The 17230-nt window shown below is 36.9% G+C and overlaps 1 protein-coding gene across 4 annotated transcripts in view; it reads left to right on the forward strand.

The window, feature by feature from the left end:
* The window catches only part of LOC106871486 (phosphorylase b kinase gamma catalytic chain, skeletal muscle/heart isoform), an 84715-nt gene that overhangs the window by 58781 nt on the left and 8704 nt on the right, over positions 1–17230 (forward strand). For all 4 annotated transcript variants that reach the window (XM_089353802.1, XM_014917967.3, XM_014917966.3 and 1 more), the window contains exons 5-11: positions 699–764; positions 2491–2563; positions 3124–3214; positions 4841–4931; positions 7484–7513; positions 14698–14821; positions 16027–16107. In XM_089353802.1, coding sequence (XP_089209928.1) covers positions 699–764; positions 2491–2563; positions 3124–3214; positions 4841–4931; positions 7484–7513; positions 14698–14821; positions 16027–16107 — 556 coding nt within the window. The remainder of the gene's footprint in view (positions 1–698; positions 765–2490; positions 2564–3123; positions 3215–4840; positions 4932–7483; positions 7514–14697; positions 14822–16026; positions 16108–17230) is intronic.

Consider the following 17230-nt stretch of genomic DNA (forward strand, 5'->3'; position numbering starts at 1 on the left):
ACACTACACCTGCACTTACTAGAGATGATTCACTAGGAGCTTACTTCTCTACTCCCTGAAACTCACCTTAATCCTGATTGGCTATAAATGTAAAATCATAAATTCTTACACCTGACCATCTCTAAATGTTCACCTCTTACTTTCCACTTCATTCATGTTGAGAACTACTCCTGAGTCAATAAAGAAGCTTCTATATGATAACATAATCTACTAGAAATAGTGGCCAAATTTTCCTTGAATCATTCTCAACAATTTTAAAAATGGAAGAATATATTGGATAATCTAATCTAAGAAAAAAAGAAGCATGGTGGCCATGATTGGAAAGTTGTTGTTCATAGGTCTTCCTGTTTAAGCCTGACATGCAGATAAACAACAAGTCTCTTGGGTTGGTTGAGATAAGTTAAGAATGAAAGCATTTTAATTTGGTTCAACTTATCCCTTTGAAATTCCCTGTGCTATTTATTATCTTCTAGTGTGTTTTAAGGTTAAATATAGGTTTTAAGGTTAAATATAAGTTTTAAGGTTAAATATAGGTTTTAAGGTTAAAAATAATAACAGTAACAGAAGCCATTTTAGTTCTGTATAGAAATTCTTCAGTGATCTATCTGTTATACCCCAGTCTGTTTTCTAACATTTTGTATTTGCATTTACTTTTCTTAATTAAAGCATTGTCTAATTAGAATATATACTACTTTCAGATGCAAAAAAGGTGAACTGTTTGACTATCTCACACAAGTGGTCACCCTCTCTGAAAAGAGAACTAGGTATGTAAATATTTTACTGATCAAAATTTTAGTTTCCCTCTTCCTCTCCATCTCCTACTCTTTCTTGTGAAATTACCTGCCTACTCATCCTTCCCAATTTTCTGTACCATTTCACTTATATAAACCTCTCTATAATTTAAGAGTATGCCTCAATACATCTTTGTCACCTTCTCTCAGCTGTGTATCTATCTCCTCTACTTCAAGACCTGTTTCTGTCCCACTATCATACTGTAGCCTCTCATCACCTGGTACAAAGCCACTTCCCTTAATACTCTCCCCACCCAGTTGAGGGGACTTGTCTTGCAAGATACTTGGTGACCTTGCTTGTTTGTGCTGGTGCCATATAAAAAGTACCCAGTATATTCTGTAAGGGAGGTGGTGTTAGGAGTGTATCCATACCAAAGCAGACAATTGAGCTTTGGCACAGTTCTCTGGCTTGCCAGCTACTGCCAAATCACCCAACCCATGCCAGCATGGATGGTGGGCAGTAATTGATGATCATGATCATGATCAAGGGAGTTGTATACAAATAAAATGACTTTATTTGTTAAGCAGGTAATTGAATGAAGTTTTAGATATTTCATACTAGCTGGTTTAGACACCATAACTTCACATTTTACTTTTTATTCTTATTTATAATTTGTGTTACACATTAGTACAATAGTACAAATCATAAAAAGGAATATAAAACTGAGATGAAAAAAAAATGATATTGTAAAACGTCGTATTTACACTGTATTAAAAATATATTCAGTCATTTAATTTTACAAGATAAATAGCTTGCATCCAACAACAAAACCCTGTTGTGCCAATGATTCATGTAAGTTACTGTTACTCTGCACTGCTTTAATAATAATAATAATAATAATAATAATAATGATGATGATAGTGTGATGGCAGCAGTTTAAAATTTTTGCACAAGGCCAGCAATTTTAGGGGTGAGGGTAAATTAATTACATCAAACCCAATGCTTAGCTAGTACTTATCTTATTGATCTTGAAAGGATGAAAATCAAAATAAAACTTGATGGAGTTTGAGCTGAATGGAAATGCAGCTAACAATTTTGCCAGCTCATTACCATTGATGATAATGGTGATGGGAATGGTGGTGGTGGCAATAATGATTGTGACAATAGCGATCACTATGACTGCAGCATCAATCATTGCTCTTTTTTCTCCCCCCCCCCCCCGCGTCATGTTTTTGTTGCTAGGCTTGAAATCTATAGAAAAAGGAAATAGTCCATTGAATTTAGCCCTGGGGCATGGCTTAATTCTTATTCAGAAACCATTTAGGAATGAAAGACAATGTTGACTCTTTATGAGATTTGAACTCAGAACAGTAAAGAAATATTAGTAAATCCTGCAAAGGCATCGGGTATTTAGTTTTAACATTATTATTTTACTATCCTACTTTCGGACTTGGCTTACCAGAGATTGTACCCATATTTTCATCAGTAAAAATATTGCACATCTGCTTTCAGAGATAATATACCAATGATGGCATTCACCTTTAGTTTATTATCGACAACACAGTCAAGACCTTGCTAAAGCATTGCCTTTAACACTTAAGTGGATGGTTTCCCAGAGCTTTTCCATGTGGTGTATGAGATATAATTTTGTGTAATATAATTTGGCCTGAAGTTATTTTTGAAACTGAACCAGGGGTGTGCTGTATAATTTAAAAGTAAATAAAAATTCAATTTTTAAAAATTTCTTTTCTGTTTTAGGATAATTATACGGCAACTGTTGGAAGCTGTTGACTTTGTTCATGAAAAAAATATCGTCCACAGAGATCTGAAGGTAAGTATCTCAATATTTACCTTATTTATAATTTTAGTGGCAGTGAATTTAAGGTGCTGAGTTACGGATCACTGTATCTTATCATAGAGCTCCGTCCCCTGTACAAGGTACATAACTCTGCTCACTCCACATAACTCTTCTCGTTCCACACAACTCTGCTCGCTCCAATTTATCTGACTAAAGCAAAGCACTAGTTGTATCACTGCTTCACCGATGAGTGGTTTGTATTAAGAATAGTATCCACCTGTTTTATACCAATGCATATAACATGCTTTCAAACAAAGGAAGTTTCTATGTAGTTGTATCTTCTAGAAATGCTAGTCGAATCCTCTTCACATCACAACCTACTATCTTAAAAAAAGTCAGGACTCATGGCTATGGTCAAGGATGGAAGATATTTGATCATGTGTCCATATGTTTACGTGATCAGGACTGACTTGGGGGTTAAGCAATAACAACAACAATATCCTACCCAAGCATGTATAGTAATATAAATGTAAGGCAGTTTTTAAAATGGAATTTTCATTTTGATTATTTCCAACTTCCTATTTATTTTACAGCCAGAGAATATTCTTCTGGATGATAACATGAACGTGAAACTCACAGATTTTGGATTGGCCACTTTTCTTACTGATAATCAAGAACTTACTGGTTAGTAATTCCTAGATCACTTTCAGCCTCTTTTTTTCCCCCCCTCTTTGTTTTTCTCTTTCTCTGTCTGTCTATCTGCTTGTTGCCTCTTCTCCTGGTCTCTCTCTCCCTCCCTCTGTATTTCTCTGTGTATTTCTTTTTTGATTTATTTTTGTGTGTGTATACACACACACACACACTCACACACGTGCAGCTCTAGTAATGTAAACATTATCAGTTGTATGTGGTATATGTGGCTTGTTTAAATGCTCATTTGCTGTGGAATAGCGTCCAGGGAAAGCTCCCTACACAATGCCTAGTGTTGAAGAACACACACACACACACACATTAATATAACTCTCTTTTTGTCTGTCTTTCTCTCTCTCTTATACCTTCTCTCAGCCTCCCACTCTTTATCTATTGTTCTATCTATTCATTTAACTAATGAAAAAATAGATACAATGTTGCAAAAGATATAAAATCGAAGCTGTAACTAATTTTCATTGCTTGTCATTTAGAAATAAAGTCTGGTGTGTTTGACATAAGACTTAAAATTTGTAGGAGAGACAAAATGAGATGTTGTGAAGTTATGCCTTTCTCCAAGAGCATTACTGACTTCATGAATAGAAATCATGGAAACATCCCCAAGTGGAGTTTTACCAGTCTTATCTTCTGCGACAGTGGAAAGACATAATTGCTGCTCAAACAAGAAAATATCACATCTCACCTGCTCAACTAAAGAAGAACAATGCACACATAGAACTCTTGCAGTCACTTCAAATCTCAACCTTACCATTAACAAGGATTTCTCCTGGCAAACACATACCATCAACATACAGCAAAGGCAGCATCCTTCCTTTTCTGTTCTACAACAATTACTAACCTTTTACAAAGCTCAGGTGAGATTCACACTGAGCTTTGTAAAAGGTTAGTAAATGCTCTCACATATTGCATGGTGCTACTGTAATGCACATGGTGCATTCTAGGCTACATCCAGAGGAAGACCATTTGATTGATTGGTATGAAGTCACTCAGAAACACTCCAACATGTGGCCCACATATGGTGCTGTCTCTTCTCCCTATCATTTGTACCACTACTACACTAGTGTCTACTTCTCAAAAGTAACTGGTCTTATATCACCACTACTCAGGACCACTGGTACTCCCACCTCACTTATTTCTCCTCTTGTCATCCATGTTATGTCTCACCCCAGCCGTCACACTAACCACTGCTCCCTGTTTTCCCCCTCCAGATCACTGGACCTCTAGCATTGTCTTCCAAACTTGTGCTTTCCTGTATCTGTCAATTTGCAACTGTTTGAAAGGAGTGCTAATGAAACCAATCTCATCAGTCTTACCAATACTGTAGATACAGCCTGTTTTCCCAGCTCACATCAGTAAATAAAAGAAAAATTAATAAGAAATGGATCCAATCAGGAATTGAAACTTGACTCAACTCACCTCATCAGTTACTCGTCTTCACTTTAAGATACTTCAATGCGCCTACATGGGAAGAATACTTATGTTAAACAATTCAATTTTGTTTAAAAAAGAAAAGAGAATTTATTCAGCGAGTTTCCCTTTTTTTATTTCCTATGACCTTTGCATACAAACTCTGACCTTTTTTTTTTCTTTTTCTTTTCACAGAACTATGTGGAACCCCTGGATATCTAGCTCCAGAAGTCCTTCAGGTTTCAATGAACGAATTAGCACCTGGTTATAGAGAAGAGGTTGATATGTAAGCATTTTCAGTATTTATGTTTTGTTTGTGTTTGAGTGCAAGCATATTTGTGTGTGTGTGTGTGTGCACGTATGTGTTCTTAGAAGAAAAAAAGCTAAATGAAAATGTACTGTATTCCTTGTGGGTTGTTTTGGAGGCATACCAAAGATTTTGTCTTCAGGCAGTGTCAGGACAAGTTTGTATAGTAGTACATGCCTTTCCAGACTAGTCAAGAAGTCAAAAGTTTAAATCTTCATAGTTACTAATTATCCATTAAAGTACATTAAGATACTCTGCTGGTCTTATTTTTCATTTGATTTGTTAGAATTAGGAAAAGCAAGAGAATAACAGTTGTAAAAACTCTTTTTAAAATCCATTTCTTGATTGTCTTGGCAACTATTAGTATTCCCAAGGAGTAACACATTACAAGAGAGTAACAGGCTACAAAGGGGCTACTGAAAAGTTCCTAGCTTTAAGGGTATCGTGAAAAGCCTGGTTGGAGGCCCAACCTTCTGATTTCTTTCACAAGGCTTAGAAAAACTGAAGGACCACTGCAGTAAGCATATGAATCTGAGAGGCGAATATGTTGAATAAAATCATAATTAACAGATCCTCCTGTATTTTCTTTTACCCAAAGGCAAGAACTTTTCAGCACCCTCTCATATAGGGAAGTATAACTCTAAAAAAAGGAGTAATGCACTAGAAAGGAGTGACATACAAGAGAATAAAAGATTACAAGAGAGTAACATACAGCAAAGAAGTACACAGTACATGAGGGTATACATGAGGGCAACACATTGCAAAGGGGTAACACATTATTAGGGAGTAACACACTATTGAGGAGTAATACTAAAAGGAGTAACATACTACAAGAGAGTAATACACTGGAAGGGATTAACACATTAACAAAAGAGTAAAATGTACAAAAGTGTAAAATGGACTACCATTATTCTATTTATATTGAATTATCCATAAACATAGCCATGTATCTCCTCTACACCAAGATACCTGTTCCTGTCCTTCTTTCCTATTAGTCTTTCTACACCTGGCACACTGCCCCTCTTTCAATACTGCACCCATGCTCTGTGAAGGGGTCATGTCTTGTGTGTTACCTGCTGACCCTCACTAATGCTTTTTGCCATGAACAAAGACACCCAGCATATTCTGTAAAGTGGTTGGTATTATGAAGAGAAATCCAGCCATAGAACCCTTGCCAAAGCAGAAAGACCAACACAGCCCTCAGGCTTTCAGATCCTGTTGAACCATCCAACCCATGCCAGCATGAAACATGAATGTTAAATGATGGTAATGATGATTATTTTAAATACTGACTGTGTTTTTTTTTTTTTTTATATATAATTTTCTGGATACAAGGCTGCCATTTAGAGAGAAAGAAATGAATAAATGACATTGTGATTTATTAATGTTTATCAGTATAAAGGGTGTGAATTCTTTAACTGGGAGTCAGAACAACTGCATGGGCTCAACCTTTTGGTATTTTACTGCCTATTTACTCTGTTGATTAGTGTTAATGATTTATTGCAATAGGGCAGAGAAATAGGATGTATTGTTAAACCAATGTTTGTTAGCAACAGTAAAGTGGGTATTGTTGAGTGATGAAGCAGTTTGTTTTACAATTATGAGGTCTTTGATTTGAATAGATCCCACTATACAGCTTGCAATTTTTATCATAGAGTTGGGTAAAGCTAAGCCTTTTGGGAAGATGGAAACTGTGTGGAAGCTTGTTGGAGGGATTGTATCTATATTTCAAAGTCCAACCTTATCACGTACTGTGATATATTGCTTTGGCCTGAGAATCATGTATGTGGAATGCTTAGCCACTTACATGTTAGTTTATTGAGTCTTCAGTTGATTGACCAACTGAATGCTTATTACTGAGATGGAGGAAGAGTCTCTACCTCCATCAAATGAAGTGAATCCTGGATCTGGTTTATTAAAGCACTTATATAGCTTCTTAAAGTATTTTAACCCTTTCACAGTCAGAATACACTCTCCAATGTAATGATTATCTATTCACATTGTTTTGAATTAATTATGCATTGTCTTATAGTTTTGAGATTTCAATGATGTGATTTCTTCATTTGTTTCAGCTATTAGACTGCAGCCATGCTGGGGCACCACCTTGAATGTTTATTTTCATTATGACATTGAAGAGATGTGAAAGGTCAGATCTGGCTGGTTTGAATGTAAATCAGGTAGAATATTTCAGTTAGATATGGCCAGTTTAAATGCTAAAGAGTTAATCTTGTAATGTATGTAGTGTGTGAGCACCCTTGAGTGATGTTAACTTCCTAGCAACTGGTATCTATGATGCCAGTTTGATTTTTTACCGATAGGTAATAAATAACCTAAGGAGGAACCAGTTACATCAGGCTGAATTACTGAACGACCACAAAGATGGATGGAGCTTGCAGCTCATTCATCAAAAAAGTTAGAGAATATTTGTGTATAAGTTAGTTATAGAAGTTCTCTATTATCACCTCTTCCATAACTCTAATTGCTGTGTTGATTTTACTAATTCTAATGTTGTTACGTATTTATCCAAACAGGTGGGCTGTCGGAGTCATCATGTATACGCTGTAAGTAAATCTTTCTCCTGTAAACACTTTCTTTACTTTTTTATATTTCTTTTATTTCAATTAGGAACCAAACTTTGGGCATAGATTCTATTTGATAGAAGTTAGCCAATAGTATATATATATATATATATATATATATATATATATATATATATATTGTATATTTATATATATATATTGTATATTTATACGCAATTAAGTCTATGTCCGGTCATAGATCGAGCAATGGTTTCATATCCATAAAGAGCCTAGGCCCATGGATGGCTCATCCATGAGGCTAGGCCCTTTATGGATGTGAAACCATTCCTCACTCTATGACAAGACACAGACTCAGCTGCATATAAATGAATTACTGCATCATGCTTTAGATTGTGCTTCTTCTTCTGGATATAGGATACATTGACTATATATATATATATATATATATATATGCACACACACATATATATACTTATATATATGACTATATATATATATGTTGTTGTACTTGGGGATGGTCATATTGCCAGTTTAGCCAATAAAAACAGACGCACTGTATATTTGGTGTTAATTTTTTTTTTTTTTTTTTTTTTTTTTCAGCTTTATATTACATTAATCTTAATCTTAATCTTATTTCGGCCAGAGTTCTTTCGTCACACTTCTGTGACCTCATCAGTGGTCCTTTGTTTCCTTCTTTCTTATGTGTGTCTCACCTTGCTAACTATCAGCCATTTTGTATTTTGTATTCCTATTGTATGTGTCTACGCATGCGTGTCCTTCAATGTGTCTGTGTCTTTTGTAAGTGCATGTGTGTATGGGGAGTGTCTGTATCACCTATATTCTCTGTTAATACGTGTTCGTTTGTATTAGTTTTTATTTATTTATATGTTCGTGTGTGTGTGTGTGTGTGTTTTTTTTTTTTTTTTTTTTTTAATGTGTTTAATTAAATTTTGTTAACGTATGTAGTATTTAATTCCATTTGTTTATCTATGTATTGTATTATACTTTGTTCCTATTATTGGTTTATGGGTAACATGTTGTCACATGCTGTGGTTTGTTAGTGGCGTATGTTAGTGTTCCATTCTAGTTTCCTATTCAGGCTAGGTTTCCCTTCTATTATGTGTGTAGCTTCAGTAATTTGTCTAAGTGCTGCATCACTGCTATGTGTAGATAAGATTTTAATTTCTATGTTGTTGATTGAGCCTCTATGTTCTTGCTCAGCGTGCTGGTACAGAACTGATGAGTTCTTCCCTTCCTTAAGTTCCCTCCAATGTTCGTTTGCCCGCTCCCCTATACTCCTTGCTGTTTCGCCTACATATGTCGTTGTCTTATTTCTGCATCGTCCCTCTGTACATCTTATACTATAGACCACATTTCTGGTTTTGCAGTTCGTTTGTGGGCTAAATCTACATACGATACAGTTCCTATCAGTGCAGGGAGTTCTACTGAAAGGGTATGTTCTACTGATAAGGGATTTGATAGGGTTGCCTGGCCTTTCAACAACCTTAATTCTTAGCTTAAGTTTGTCTAGGGCCCTTCTAAAGCGGTACGCCAGTTCGCCTCTAGGGGTGGTGTCGACGAACATGACGCTTTGGTACTTGTGGCTATTGTACCATGAGCTTGCCTTCCCTATTTTCTTCTTAGTTCTTTCTATGGTGTTCCATGATTTGCTCCTATAGAGTGGGCAAATCCCATTCCTATCGTTGCGTTTGATTGTTTCAAACTTCTTCATAGCTCCTTTGTAAACCCTGATCCTTTCTTTATGGCTGTAACCCGAGAACTGCATGCGGTGGACGAAATGTTGTATATGTCTCTTTAATTCTGTAGGGTCGCACATGCAGGAGACATTTCGCATTACTCTGACGAGGTCTGCCATCAATATGTTGAATTTGGCATTGTCCGCAATAGCCGAGTTCCGGTGGGTCAGGTACTTGGAGGCCATAGGTTTTGTATAGTGTGAATGGAGGATTCTGGTTTTATTGTTCTTAGTTTCTAGCCAGAGTTCAGTATCTAATACAGGTAATCTATGGTTAGGGTGTTTAGTAGGGTAGTCTATCGTAACTCTAATACTCTGGTGGATGGAGTTAGCTATTTGCTGGATGCTCTCCATAGTCTTAGTTTCTATTTCTATTTCAGGGGTACTCTCTTGTGGGGGTGTCTTTACCACTAAGTTGATATCATCGACATATCGAGAGTACACATTCACGAGTATGGAGTTCTGTGTCAGGCGTTCCTTAAGCCTTCTGTCCCACCATACCATGAAAAGATTGGCCACATCACCGGCGATACTAACCCCGATGGCTGCCCCCTCGTCCTGGGCGTATAATTTGTTGTTAAATTTAAAGGTGTGGCCTTTTAGGGTGACCTTTATACTAGCTCCTAGTGCATGTGCGATCATTTTCTTTACCTGGTGGATATTAGTGGGGGTCCGTATGGCTCTGGTCCATCCACTCCATCTCTCTATAGGGGTCTTCCTAGCCATAGAGGTAATTGTGGGTGGTCTACCTCTTAGACGTCTACTAGGGCAGAAATCTCTAAGGTCGTATCTATCTAGATATGCATCGTCATATGTCAATCTAAGTAGGAGGCCCAGTTCTTCTGTGTTGACTTTTTGGAACTCTACTTCGCTCTCGTTGATCATTTCCACGCACTTTTCCACTGCAAAATCCACGTCGATAGATGGGTATAGTGATATATATATATATATATATATATATATATATATATATACACACACATATATATATGACTATATATATATATACACATGCCTACGTACACGTACACACATACACACACATGCACACACGCACACACACCTCTCACATACACAATACTCACATACACAACACACACGCACGCACGAAAACATACACAATATACACAGACACGCACGCACAAAAAATATACACACACGCGCACACACACGGACACGGACACACACATACAGACACACATAAACACACACGCACCCGTACCTAACACTCACAACCCCACACACACACGCACATCCATACACACACACACGCACACACCCACATACACATGCACACACACGCACACACACTTCTCACCAACACAACACACTCACACAGACACGCATACAATCACACACATGGGCACAAACAACACACGCACATACAATAGCAAACGCAGGCACACACACGTACACAGCAACGCACATATGCACAACATACACATACACACAAACACACGTAGAAAATACACACACACACGCACACGTACCCAACACCTACAACCCCACAAACACACACATACTCAAAAACTGCCTGCTGACCCTCCACTAACCATTGTCCATAAGCACCCACTAACTATTCCTGCTACTAATTCCTTCCACTACGTCACACACACACACACACACAAACACACATACACACTAACAGATAAACCACCAAACCATGCACGCACACACACATACATACGCACACACACGTTCTGTTACCACACACACACTCGCAGACTCTCGTGCACGCACAGATATTCACCTCCCTTTTTCACTCTCCTGTCTTAGAATGAACTTTTCCCCCACCACCTCCTCTTCCGGTCCTTTCACAATGTAACCTCGTGGGCATCGGTGCCATTTTCCTCTTCCTCCGTTTTTCCATTCTCCGAACTTTCTGTCTTTCCGACGAAGGGCTCTGCCCGAAACGTCATACTCTCTCTCCTTCCTTTTCTGAGCGTCCAATAACACTATCCGTATCACGTCCTCACTTTGTTGTTTTTTGTTATTGTTTTTTGTGTTTTTTTGAAACTATATATATATATATATATATATATATATATATATATATATATATATATATATGAGACAGTTGCAAGAGAAATACCTAGCCAAGGATAAACCTCTGTACCTGGCTTTCGTTGACATGGAGAAAGCCTTTGACAGGGTCCCCCGATCCCTTATCTGGTGGTCAATGAGGAAACTTGGGATAGAAGAATGGCTAGTGAGAGCTGTGCGAGCCATGTACAGAGATGCGGCCAGTAAGGTGAGGGTTGGAAATGAGTACAGCAATGAATTCCGGGTAGAGGTAGGGGTCCACCAAGGTTCCGTCCTCAGCCCCCTATTATTTACCATAGTCCTCCAGGCAATCACAGAGGAGTTCAAGACAGGTTGCCCCTGGGAGCTCCTCTATGCTGATGACCTTGCCCTAATTGCGGAGTCACTATCAGAACTAGAGGAGAAGTTTCAGGTGTGGAAGCAAGGTCTAGAATTGAAGGGCCTTAGAGTCAACCTAGCTAAAACCAAAATCCTAATAAGTAGGAAGGTAGATAAAACACAAACCCCTTCAGGTAGATGGCCCTGCTCAGTATGTAGAAAAGGAGTAGGTAGTAACTCTATAAGATGTACCCGGTGCAAGCTATGGACACATAAGAGGTGCAGCAACATCAAAGGCAGGTTAACTAGCAAGTTAGTTTTTGTTTGTGGCAGATGTTCAGGTGCAATAAAGACTGCAAACAAACAGGAAACAACTTCTATCTCATTCCAGGGTGAAAAACTAGAGGTAGTCGATAGCTTCCGCTATCTGGGCGACCAAGTTAGTAGTGGGGGTGGGTGCGCTGAAAGTGTAGCTGCTAGAATAAGAATAGCCTGGGCAAAGTTTAGAGAGCTCTTACCCCTGCTGGCGACAAAGGGACTCTCACTCAGAGTAAAAGGCAGACTGTATGACGCATGCGTACGAACAACCATGCTACATGGCAGTGAAACATGGGCTGTAACTGCTGAGGACATACGTAAGCTCGCAAGGAATGAAGCCAGTATGCTCCGTTGGATGTGTAATGTCAATGTGAATACCCGTCAGAGTGTAAGTATCTTGAGAGAAAAGCTGAACATTAGAAGCATCAGTTGTGGCGTGCAAGAGAGACGATTGCGCTGGTATGGACATGTGGTGAGAATGGAGGAGGATAGCTGCGTGAAAAAGTGCCACACCCTAACAGTTGAGGGAACCCGTGGAAGAGGTAGGCCCAGGAAGACCTGGGCTGAGGTGGTGAGGCAAGACCTTCGTACATTGGGCCTCACCGAGGCGATGACTACGGACCGAGACCTTTGGAAATGGGCTGTGCGTGAGAAGACCCGGCAAGCCAAGTAAGATCGTTGCCAGTGCCCCTGGACTGGTTCTTGTGCGGGTGGCACATGAGATGCACCATTTTGAGCGTGGCCGTTGCCAGTACCGCCTGACTGGCTCCTGTAGGATTTTCGAGCGAGATCGTTGCCAGTGCCCCTGGACTGGCTTGTGCGGGTGGCACATAAAAGACACCATTTTGAGCGTGGCCGTTTTCGTGCGGGTGACACGTAAAAGCACCCACTACACTCTCTGAGTGGTTGGCGTTAGGAAGGGCATCCAGCTGTAGAAACTCTGCCAAATCAGACTGGAGCCTGGTGTTGCCATCCGGTTTCACCAGTCCTCAGTCAAATCGTCCAACCCATGCTAGCATGGAAAGCGGACGTTAAACGATGATGATGATGATGATGATATATATAGTTCAAATTTACAGAAAACAAAAGACAAAGACAGGTGTAAGAACAACAAGCAGGTGTATTAGTTTAACGCTTGCGAAAAATGGAAGAATCTTTTACATTTCAAGCCTACGCTCTTTGTTAGAAAGGATTAAGAAGAAAAAAACGGAGAGAGAAAAACTGTGTAGAGTTCAATAGTTCAACTTGGCGAGATGACTGGAAAAAAAAAAAAAAAAAGGTTGAATGAAAGGGAGTATACCCCAGTGACAGTTGTTGACACTAGGAGATTACTTATTGGTACAGAGCCTCAGTGAAATGATTTATGACAAGGGATACTATGCTGTGAGGATTTGAAAAATTTATAGGAATGTTGGACCTGTGATGTCAGAAAGTTTAAATTTCAGTTTTTCACTCCAGTAATCCTAATGACTGTGGTTATGTCAGAATATGGAATTTCTTGGAAAGATAAAGAGTATTTCTTGTTTTGTTTAGTGTATGGGGTGCTGTGCCTCTGATATTCTAGGTTAGGGTAATGTTTGCTCTTTAAATTTCCAGACATTTTGGGATAGAACGGTTGAATTAGTTTTTGCTGTGAACTTAAATGAGTATGTATGCCTAATTGTATTTGATCTTAAAGATTTTCTCTTTAAGTTCCATGTTGTTCCTCCCAATACTATTTGACATATAAATGAAATTTTCAGTGAAATTATTCTAATCCTTTTTCCTTTTCTTTGTGACTTCCTAATGAATGATGTTCAGTTCTAGTTTTCTTTCTCAAACTGAGACGATTATATTTCAATTCATTCAGAATATTTTGTATACATTACCTCCTAAATCTGTTTCTGCATGTAAAAATCTCAGTCCTATGGTTGAAGCAGTCTTGAGATGATCTTTGTTGATAAGGTCTAATAAGACGTAAACATGTCTGCAGTTGTTAGCTGTTGCTATACATACTAATAAAGATCAGATCTTTCTGCTTAATCATGAAAATTAATTTTCTTAATTTTTATGCTTAATGAAAATTAATCTCTTGAAATTATTTACTTCTTTTCTTTGAACATCATTATCAACTACCATTAGGTTTTTGTTTTTCTTTCTTCAACTAAGTGGGATGAGAATTTTTTGCATACATCATTCAATACATCACACCATCTACCCAGAATCTCAAGAATAGTTGAACTTTCAATTAGAAATTTCTGTGGCTTATTACCAAAATGATGGTCAAATGGGTTGACCCTCACCTTGATCTTCACACTATTCAAACTCAAATTCATAACCTAGAGTACAGTTCATCAGTTATATCCTAGACTCACTTTATTCCTAAACTAATGTTTTGGTTGTGAATTTGTCACACTCCTTTGAATTGGACACTATACTACAGCTTAGCTTAATTTGTTGCCAAGCTGATGACCGTACTGTCTACCCATGTGCTTAAAATACAGACCTACTATTTGAGAATGGGATTTACCTGAAAGAAGAAATTTCAGCTACTGTATTAGGTAATTGAGTAACTTCTCTAGGTTTTTGTTTTAGCCTTTATTGGCTGACCTTGAGCTTAATTGCTTTATTAAAGCTGTAGATGTAATCTCATCTGTGACGTGTTTATCTCATCAATTAGTTTATATCTCAATATAGCAAACCTCGTTAGAAATAAGATTAAATGCATAAAACATCAACTTCCTAGTTAAAGGTAGCAATTTAATTCATTTATTCATGAATATTTTTTCAGATTGAGTGGTTCTCCACCATTTTGGCACCGTAAACAAATCTACATGCTCCGTGCAATAATGGAAGGCAATTATCAGTTTAACAGTACGGAGTGGAACGATGTTGGCAACATGCCAAAAGACTTGGTAATTTTGACTTGTCTTTGATATTTTTTTTTAATGATTTCCAAAGAATCTTTTATGTATATATATGTATGTACACATACATCCATACACACACACACACTCTCTCTCTCTCAGTCTCTCTCTCTCAGTCTCTCTCTCTTAGTCTCTCTCTCACTGTCTCTCTCTCACTGTCTCTCTCTCTCACTGTCTCTCTCTCTCTCACTGTCTCTCTCTCTCACTGTCTCTCTCTCTCTCACTCTCTCTCTCTCACACACACACAAATTGCTTTGGAAAGATGCATTTGTTAATATTGTAGTCAGGTTGACAGTCACTATTAAAGAAAAGAGAATGGTAAAGAATTCTGAAGAAAATTTCTAGTTAGAAACGTTACTTTAACATTACAGTCGTAGTGTGGTAATGAATGTATGAATGGTTCCTTAAGATAGCAAGTTTTCTATTGTTAAGATGTTAAAAATATTTAACCCTTTTTGATACCAACCTATCTGAGACCACACCTGGTTCTCTAATACAAATTTCCTGTTTAAAATGATCTAAATTATAATCTTTCATCAAAATTTCATGCTAATTTATAATCCAAACACTAGATTAATTATGACAAAGTTATTTTACTAACTTCTTAATTGTTTTGAAAATTAATTTAGTCAAAAACAGTGTATTTCAACAGAATTACAGCAGTGAACGGTTAAACTGTCACAGTTATAGATATACTTTCAGTTGTCGTTTAGACCCAGGTCAACTCTGGTTAAGTAGACATCAGATTAAAGGCATTCCAGTTGTGATCATCTCATTATTTTTCCAGGCATATGTAATTCTGTGTTATTTAATGTGTCCAGTCTTTATATAAGGCATTTGGGAATTTTCATGAATGATTTGACTGCTATTTCTAGCATGTCAAGCAATCACATAGAGACCCCTTGTTAACTTCTGTAATTACATGGTTTTCTTAAAAACAACACAAAACAAAAAACAAAACAAAAAATATTGAACAGAAAGAAAAGTCTGATAGTGTCTATAATATTTTAAAAATTTGTCGTAGCTAATACTTTTATATTTATGATATATCATAAGTAGCTATTACTTGTATATTGATTATATAAGTGTTAGCCTTTGCTATTTGTTTTTTAATGTCTTCTAACTTACATTTTATTTATTTGTGTTTTTCTTTGTGCAATTATTCATGTTAAGTATTTTGACTTCTTTCTTAGATTTCAAAATTGTTGGTTGTCGACCCAAAGAAACGGCTCACTGCCAAAGAAGCATTGCAACATCCATTCTTAAATCGTGATGTAAGTATTTCTTAATTTCTTATAACAATCGCCTAAATATACAGTAATATAAATTAATGGTAAAATGGTTTGTGTCCATCTGTAAAAATATGCTAGTTTGAAATAGGTATATAATAGAAAAACTATTTAGGTTGAAGACGTGGTTGTATGGTTAGAAGTTTGCTTCTCTCAGTTTTACTGCATGGCACATTTGGCAAATGTCTTCTATAGCCCTGGGCAAGTCAAAGTCTTGTGAGTGGATTTGGTTGGCATAAACTGAAAGAAGCTCATCATGTATACATATATACATACATACATCATATATGTGTGTGTGTGTGTATGTATATATATATATATATATATATATATATATATATATATATATTATTTATGCGCCCTTTTAAAGCCTAGCCAGGCTCATGGGCCCAGTATCCCGGTTTCTATGATGTATGTGTTCCCCCCAGCTGAACGGGACGCCAGTCCATCGCAGCGATATATATATATATATATATACATATATATATATATATATATAATAATAATAATAATATTAGGGATAAGAATCCAAATTTACAGGTAAAAACTCAATTAAATTCAATTTATCAAAAATTAAATTTAATTAAGTTTCACAGTATATAATATATAAATATATAATTTAGAGAAAAGAACCAAAGTTCATGAACGCATCCATGAAAATCCTCTGTCACATATAGAAAAATTTAATAAATAAATACACTAAAAAGAACTATAATAAAATACAAAGTAATAATCATTAAAATTAATATTTTATTAAATTTTTCTATATGTGACTGTGGATTTTCATGGATGTGTTTATGAACTTTGGTTCTTTTCTCTAAATTATATATATATATATATATATATATATATATTTATATATATATATATATATGATGGACTCACCTGTTGGTTCCAAAGTATGAGGATCCAACAACCTACATTTTTTTGTCAGTCACGATGCTTGTGTTGAATGTGACATTTGAGTCTTGCCAATGATTTGCAAAGAAGCCTGCAGATCTTGCAAGGGTGATGATTATAGGTCAATGTTGGCGGCAGCAGCTGCTTTTTCTCCTTTGCTTTGAACCCCTAACACTGGTTGAAACATAAGTGTATATATATATATATA

This window comes from Octopus bimaculoides, chromosome 6 (genome assembly GCF_046866305.1).
Source record: "Octopus bimaculoides isolate indiv1 chromosome 6, ASM4686630v1, whole genome shotgun sequence".
Taxonomy (NCBI): domain Eukaryota; kingdom Metazoa; phylum Mollusca; class Cephalopoda; order Octopoda; family Octopodidae; genus Octopus; species Octopus bimaculoides.